The sequence below is a fragment of the Octopus bimaculoides genome, chromosome 15, assembly GCF_001194135.2.
Source record: "Octopus bimaculoides isolate UCB-OBI-ISO-001 chromosome 15, ASM119413v2, whole genome shotgun sequence".
Lineage (NCBI taxonomy): Eukaryota > Metazoa > Mollusca > Cephalopoda > Octopoda > Octopodidae > Octopus > Octopus bimaculoides.
In genome coordinates this window covers 37,261,533-37,269,806 of record NC_068995.1, presented here as the reverse complement: position 1 = coordinate 37,269,806, position 8,274 = coordinate 37,261,533, and the positions used below count along the sequence as shown (strand labels likewise).

At 35.1% G+C, this 8,274-nt stretch overlaps 1 protein-coding gene across 1 annotated transcript in view; it reads left to right on the top strand.

Annotated features, from left to right (window-relative positions):
- Window positions 1–8,274, top strand: part of LOC106875431 (protocadherin Fat 4) — a 483,512-nt gene that overhangs the window by 145,556 nt on the left and 329,682 nt on the right. The window contains exons 9-10 of the mRNA XM_014923579.2: window positions 2,816–2,906; window positions 7,518–7,663. Of these exons, the coding sequence (XP_014779065.1) occupies window positions 2,816–2,906; window positions 7,518–7,663 (237 nt within the window). The remainder of the gene's footprint in view (window positions 1–2,815; window positions 2,907–7,517; window positions 7,664–8,274) is intronic.

The window sequence follows — 8,274 nt, the reverse complement described above, 5'->3', positions numbered from 1 at the left end:
GCTCATGCAATTGAAAAAAACTCTTTTATTTATGGGATGATCCAATATATATATATATATATATATAAATGTGTCTGTATTCATGTATTCCTCTGCGCGCGCGCGTGTGTGTGTCTGTGTGTGTGTGTGTGTGTGCGCGTGTTTAAAAGTTAACAGTTTAGATGTATTTTGAGAAACAGAATGGAACGAAATGTTGGAAATAAGTTTTCATATTACGTGTATTCTGCGCTTTCGATGTTCATCTTTTTTCTGGTCTAACCAGCATAGAAAAGTTGTTTTCGGTAATAGTATTGTCTGTTTCTGATTTAGTATTGTCTGTTTCTGATTTAGTATTGAAGTAAGAATTATTATAAATTATTCTTCTTTTGCCTTACGGCCTTTCGAAGTTAATCGTTTCCGTAATTTATTTTGAAAAAAAGAGACTATTCTTCCATTTCACAAATGTCTCGATATTCACTACATGAAAAGTGTCTGTGAGAAGTATCTTTAATTTGCTGCTTGTGCACTTTCACACGTCTGATTAGTTTTTATTCTTTTTCTCAGCACTGAGGGCATGCGAAGCACTAGATGAGATTCTTTTATTTTATTTTTTTTAATTTTATTTATTATTATTTTTTTTTTGCAATTCATGTTTGCATTCACTTTCAATTTCTTCCCATTGTTGAATCTCTTTAGTTCCTCATTCTTCAGTTATTTCACTCGTCCAACAACGAGGGTTTCTATTGTTTGCTACCTGCATCATTTCTTTCTCCGATGTGGATCTCACCTTTGTAAGGAATCTTTTGTGGTTTGGTATTTATCTTCGGCTGGTGGGAATTTGTGATTCTTTAATTATTCATCGATTTGGCGATTGATGTAGAATTAGGATGTATCTTTTGGCCGAATGTTAGAAGTTGTGATTTCAAGAATTATGGATGACTAAAAATGGAACATTTATATTTGTGTTTTTGTTGTCGCCCTCACTGTGAATGTTTCTGTGTAAGGTAAAGATAGAGATTTCTTTTGTTTCGGTTATGGTAGGATTCAGTAAACCTTGGGGTGTTTTTGTTTCTGTAAGAACATATTTAATTCTAGCAGATATTTCTGCTATCTATTTGTACCTGTAACTATTGAGCGTAGACGTTTTGCCAATGTGGAATGGATAGCAAGATCTAAAATTTAAATAGTGGAGAGAGTCCTTGTAATAGAGAAATGTTACAACTGTTTCATTTTCTTTAATTATCAGAATGGTTGTACAATACACAGACTTTGAAAACTTCTCACCAAAATGTTCAGGCATGGCATTTTGTTTTTCAAGACACTTTTTTGAATAGTTCATAACTTTTAAGAAAATTTATTTATCTATACATATAAATTTGACATGGGCGATTCTTTCTTGTCTTGGGATTCACGGTCAAACGGCTGGGTAGAATTGCGCGAAAAATTACACAGATGTGTAGAATAATCCGGTGGTGTGGCTGGGCTTTGTATTTTTTCATAGCTGCCATGGTTACCGAGATAATCTACTATAATAATACTCTTGTGTTATGAATGAGAAAGGAATAGATAAATAAGGAAGGAAGTGAATATAGATTTATGTAACCACGTGACATCTATAGGATAACGGCATTGAGAATTTAGTATCCTTATTGGAGCTCCTTTCTTTGCTTATACATTGCATGAATTTACATTCACACTGTATACTTGCTACTGCATCATGTGTCTTTATACGTGATCTGATCAATAAGTATCAGGACTGTTGCCATGGTATCGAAGCTAAAGCACGCAGAGTGGAGCCGCTTGGCACAGATTGACCTCAAACACTGATGTGCATGTGACCTACGTTTTAACCTCCTAGTTTACTTCTGCTGTTTACATCAGTGCTTGGAAGGAACGTGAGTAGCGTGTGATTGTCGCATTGACTATGAATCTGCATCAAATTTTGCCAAACGTTGGCGATACCTGCCCAGAGGCCTACGCAAAGTTGCAGAAAGTGTGTGGAGAGGAGTGTATAAGCCGAAAAAATGTCGATATTGACAAATGTTCTAGGAAACCCGCAACTCACAGAGCTGAGAAAAACATCACAGATGTGTGTGCAACTGTGAGGGAAAATCGTCGAATCACCATCTGTGAGCTATCAGAAGATTTGTAGATTAGTTACGGTTCATTTCAGTCCATTATCACTGAAGATTTGGATATGAGACGCATATCTGCCAAGTTTGTCCCAAAACTACTTTCAGCTGACAATGCACCTGTCCATTCAGCAGAGCTTGTGCAGCAGCTTTTGGTTAGGCACAGCATTCCCCAGGTCTGACAGGCACCGTATTTCCCAGATCTTGCCCCTTGCGACTTTTTCCTTTTTACAAAAATCAAACCTCACTTGAAAGTAAAAAGATTTCAGGGCGCCGAGAAAATCAGAGTGAATGCGACGAGGCAATTACTGATTATCCCAGAAAACGAGTTCCATGAATGCTTCCATCAATGGAAACAACGCTAGATTAAGTGTGTGGCTTCCGGAGGAGACTACTTGGAAGGGGATTAAATGCCAAATACGTATGTGCTGTTTTGTTTTTATAGCACCAGTCCGGTTACTTATTGATCAGACCTTGTATTATCCTTATACCTCTGTATATATACAGATATCCTTGCTTCTTTGTCGTAAGTTGTCTGCTGCAATGTTTTCTTTCTTGAATATCCATTTATTTAATACGAAGAAATATAGAAAAACCGCGCTCTGTTTTCAGTAATACTCGCATTGTGTATTGTTTAAACGGCATGCAATCCTATATCCTTCATTGTATAGTGTCTCATAACTTCAGTTTTATATTTCTTATAGAAAGATGAATGCGTTGACGTAACACCAAAAATGAAGGCGGAAGATAAGGATCCGGTGAAGAAATCTCCGATTAAATATGTAATTACTGATGGTAAATAGCATTTTTTTTTTCAATATTTGATTGACATACAACGGAAATATTAGTGTTGTGCATGTTTTGTCTTGATTAAACCTACTACAGCAGATTTATCATCAAAACCTGACAATCATGATTATCTCTTTGTTCATTCAAACATTCATCTAAAAAAACATTATTCAATGTGTTTTTCATATCATAAGATGCCAGGATTTGAAGGATGAGGGTTTGGCTGCTATTTCTAACAGATGAGGGTGATTAGATACAGCCTTCCACTTAGAACGGCATATTGCTGATATTCTTAATATCGAAACTAGACTACATTTAAAAAAATCAATTTAATTCATATTGGTTTTAAATTTTGGGACAAGGCCACCAAGTTCAAAGGAGTGGGTAAGACGATTACATCGACCTCAGTACCCAACTGGTACATACTTTTTCGACCGCGAAAAGATGAAAGGTGAAGTCGACTGCAGCGGAATTTGAATTCAGAAAATGAAGTTCGACGAAATGACACTAAATATTTTGCCTGACGTGCTAAACATTCTGCCAGTTCGCTGCCTTCCATTATATTGATGAACAAAAGATATTGTACAGGGCGTACAGGGCTAAATTTGATGATATTTTATCTTTTCTTCAGGATTAGTTGCATGCATTCCTCCAAAATCAACGGCGTTGGAGAGCGTAAAGTTTAAGTTTGTAGTTGAGAAAATGTTGGCGAACTGGAAGCCATCTGAATATTTGAAAAGAGTTAGTGTCAGGATGATTCGCGCAGGGTATCAGAATCCCCACATCATAACTGTGGCACAATGTTTTGTAAACACACCAAAGGCTCTAAGATGTGACATGAACGGCTGTAACGCGGAGACTACGAAGCGGTAGCCAGCAGGAAGGGACACAGCAAGTGTTCAAACTGTGCCTGGACGTCCGAGTTCATCGCCACAAATTTGGACAGGGTTTTAGTCTCATTACTGTTGGCTAAAAGAAACTGTTGAAGACTATGATCAAACTCTAGCTGGAGAGATTTGCTGCTAGAAGGTGATATGCGTGGCAGCAGGATTTGGCCACTTGCCATACCTTTGGCAAGTGTCAGATGTGGTTGTCGGAGAATTTCTACGATTTCACCAACTCCAATTTCTGGCTTCCTAATCCCACCGAGTATAATCCCATAGCTCACTATGTGTGGGGTGCGGTCGAGAAAGAATAATACTCGAGTTATAACTGCCTCTCCTAAAAAAAAAAGGTCTTAAACTTGGGATGTAGCTCGTATATGGATGGATGGATGGATGGGTAGGTAGGTTGGTAGGTAGGCAAGTAGATAGATAGATAGATAGATAGATAGATAGATAGATAGATAGATAGATAGATAGATAGATAGATAGATAGATAGTGAGAGAGATAGATAGTGAGAGAAAGAGAGAGAGAGAGAGTTTACTGTTCCGTTAAGATAAGATTAACAACATGAAGTACTCCATCCAGTAAGAGATATATATCATTTAATATACACAGTATAAAGATGCGACTAACTAACAGTTTCTTGCTTTGGATATACATGTCTAGACAGAGTTTTATAAGACGCCTAGTGTCTCCAAGCAATCTTAGTCTCTGAGTATATGATCTATTCAGTTGAATAGATACAAATACACACAATCGCGCACGTTTATGTATGTGCGTGCGTGTGTGTGTGTACCTGTGTGTGTGTTTACGTGTTTGTACGGTATAGTTGAACACAGTACAGGAGAACTCGAGGCTATAGTTGGAAGCATTTAGTAAGATTCCCCCCAGGGAAATGAAATCCAGAAATGTGTAGAAGGCAAGCTAGCTTCTAGGCTGCCAAAATACCTACGTCGTCTGCAATCGTAACAGTCATTTCTTGCCAGTCGAGCAAAAACGTTGTGGTCCTTTACATAGAGTTTCTCCTATAGTTAGTTCCATATTTATGATCTCTGAAAAAAAAATCTGATTTATCTTGAGTGATTCACGTTGTTGTTACATTTCTTCAGGACAATGTACATATGTTCATAAATGTTTGTTTTTGTTGTTGTAATAGTTGTTGTTCGTTGCGGTGGTGGTAATAGCGACAGTGGTGAAAGACGCGGTGGTGATAGTGGTGGTGGCGATAGTGGCGTTGATGATGGCGGCAATGTTGATGCCGGTGTAGACATGTTGATGCTGATGCCGGCTGCTTGCCTCGGAGCCAATTCTTCTTATCTTTTATAAGCGTTAACAATTGTCAAGTTTTTGTTTCCCTCCCACTAGTAAGATGAAGAATTGAATTAGGAACTACATTTTTTCAAACGGCATTCAACGCTGAATTTAATTTGAATATATCAGTCGTCAATTTTTTAAAATTATTTCCCTTCACTGAGTGAGTCTCTAACAACTTCCTCGAGATATTTGTTTTGTTTCTTCAACTTAGAAGTAATTTTTTCTCATTTAGGAACTTTAGTGTATAACATTTAGTACATACTTTGATGAATTAATTACCGGAATTTTAATTAAGTTTTAATTATAGAAATTTTGCTGGCCAAATGTTATTTGTAAGTCTTTATACTAGAAACAAATTCGCTGTAAGCTGAGCGGTAGCCTCGATCAGTCTATTCGATAGGGACCAAGTCATTAGTTACCTCTTACAAGCAAACAAGAATCAAACATGCTTTCCTGTAATTATGTAAATTAGGTTTGAGAAATAGTTTCTAAATTTCTTTAAAATGCCCCACTAACAATGGCCGTCTTGTTTTTCTTTCATTTCCAAATAAGGGAAAATTCAAATTAGTATTTGCGGACATGTATATAATTTTTTATTTGATTAGCTAGCAAATATCAATTTATTGCTTTTTTTAATGATCATGTTTCGGTACGTTTCTTCTCCTTCTGTAATTAGTGTTTTCTCATACTTGTTTTCCAACTCACGTTTAACGGTGATTAAAAAATATTCTAAAACACAAAAAATTTCTTCTCCTGGTCGCAAATAGGAATATTTCTTTAAAGACTGCCTCTGAGATTTTCATTGGATTCACACGCTTCCCTAATATTATTTTGTTTATTTTCTTCTTCAAATTAATAAAGATGATCTAGAATAATGTTGATCAAACTTGCCCTGAGTGTGAACGACTGGATTTTATTTTTTACTACTTTATTTTATTTTTATTTTATTTTATTTTATTCTTTGTCCACTTTACATAATCATAATGCATTACCCACTTTGATGTGATGATAGTGTGATGTAATTGGGGATGGAGTATTTCACAATAATTTAGCGTACACTTCAATGTCGGAGATCCAATGACTTTTATACTGTTTTTGTTTTTTTATTACTTAGTGCAAAAGTCGGGGACACTCTTAATCAGTATTCTTCTCCACCAAAAAAATATTGCTAATATGAATTGTTTTGATACACAATATTTTGCCACCAGTTGCATAGCAATCTGTAGAAAATGAAAATATTAAGAAATAAGATATATCTTCGTCTTAACTCTATCTTAATTGATATTAGTTTCCAGAAATAAACAATAATCAATTTACATGACAGACTAATTACAATCAAAAACTTTAGACGTGTGGAACATATGAACTATCCTTGCTTTTATGAATATGTATTAATATTATATTTCAACTTAATGCGGCGAACTGGCAGAATCGTTAGCAAGCCGGACAGAATGCTTAGAAGCATTTCATGTCTTTCTGTGTTCAAATTCCGCCGAGTTCGGCTTCGCTTTTCGTCCTCTAAGGGCCTTCTGCCAAAATTTGAAACCAATATTATACCTCAGCTTTAAATGATGATCCTCGTAGTGAATAGAATTTATTGAGAAAAAGATCAGTGAATCTATGATATATAAAATGGGTTGTACCGAGCATGAGAGCAATTCAAAATAATTATTTTAATTATTTCGGCATCTTTTATTTGGTATAGCGTTAATCAATTTAATAGGAATTTCACATCTGTGATATATGATGTTTTTCTGAAAAAGTATATTTCTTTTAGACTTCCGACAGTTTTGTGTATCGACTACAGAGGAATATATTACTGTGTTTATATATTTCTGAGAAATATTTAACATGTTTTCCGAACGCTTATTATTATAAATTACTTTTGCTTGAATGGATCAATTTTCTGTTTTCTACATCGAATTGAAATGATTGAATAAGACATTAAAGACATTATATGCTTGCAACATATCTAGAATTCGAGTATTATATTTGTTATCGGAAACCGACCGAACTACGAAGTCTTTACTTCACTAAATATGCTAGAAATAGCAGCCAAATATTTTTTAAATCACTGCACACAAGCGTCTTATAAAAATGATAATCAAGAACTATATTCTTAGATATAATACACCTAATAACAATAGATGAAAGCTTTTCACGGTAGACCTAATAACAGTTCTGGTAATAGTTCTAATAAAAGTCTAATAACCGATCAAGGTGGGAATGAAAGGAAAAGACATTAGATACAAACGGTGTTGTTATTTCTTAATATCTGACCTGTGAATTCCACTTTAATTTGGAAAGGCTTACCCAACCATAGATGCATGAACAAATTCATAGCTACCTGTTTGAGAAAAGCTAAAATAGATATATTTGAATATATTTTCATTGTTTCTTTTTTATATATATATATAGGATCTCCACCAAACTGGAAGACTTATTTTCGAATGCAAGAAGATAACGGAACCCTCTGCCAGCTGAAGACCATTGAGAGAATTTCTAGAAGTCGTGGAGATTCGTCAATTAAGCCCTACTTTCCGTCTTTTGATCTAACAGTGAGAGTAAGTAAGAGTATTTCATATTTTGCCCTTCTTTTCCTGTTTTTTCCCTGCACTTAGCCATGTAAATATAATTACAACTGCTACAGGAACGAGTTTTTTTATATGTTAATACGGCTATGTTAATAAGGTTACGTCCAAAATTCTTCTATCGTTATTACTATGGTAAGTTTAGATGGTGGATTTGATGAAGTTCTTATGTGTGCATGTGAAAATACAGGGTTATTCTTTTCTCCTATTTTCATCTGTTTAACAAGACTCATTAATACCTTAAAGACTAAGGTACGTTTTTATTTCTTTTACCATAGATTTGTTGTGACCAGTCTTTCGGCAAGAACTACATATTTTAAAAAAAATTGAAAGACAATCCATTTACTTGTAATCCACATCCTCGGCCACTCATCCCACCTTCACCAATATTATCACGTATATTAGTGCTTTATTAATAGGAGTCCTTTCAACAGTAGGAGTCCTTTCAGCAGTAGGAGTCCTTTCAACCCATAATTGTATATTCGGATTGTTTTCGTTTTCAAGTCACGATTATATTTACCTTTCTTTCAGATTTGATTAAGCATGTGTGTATATATATATATATATATATATATATATATATA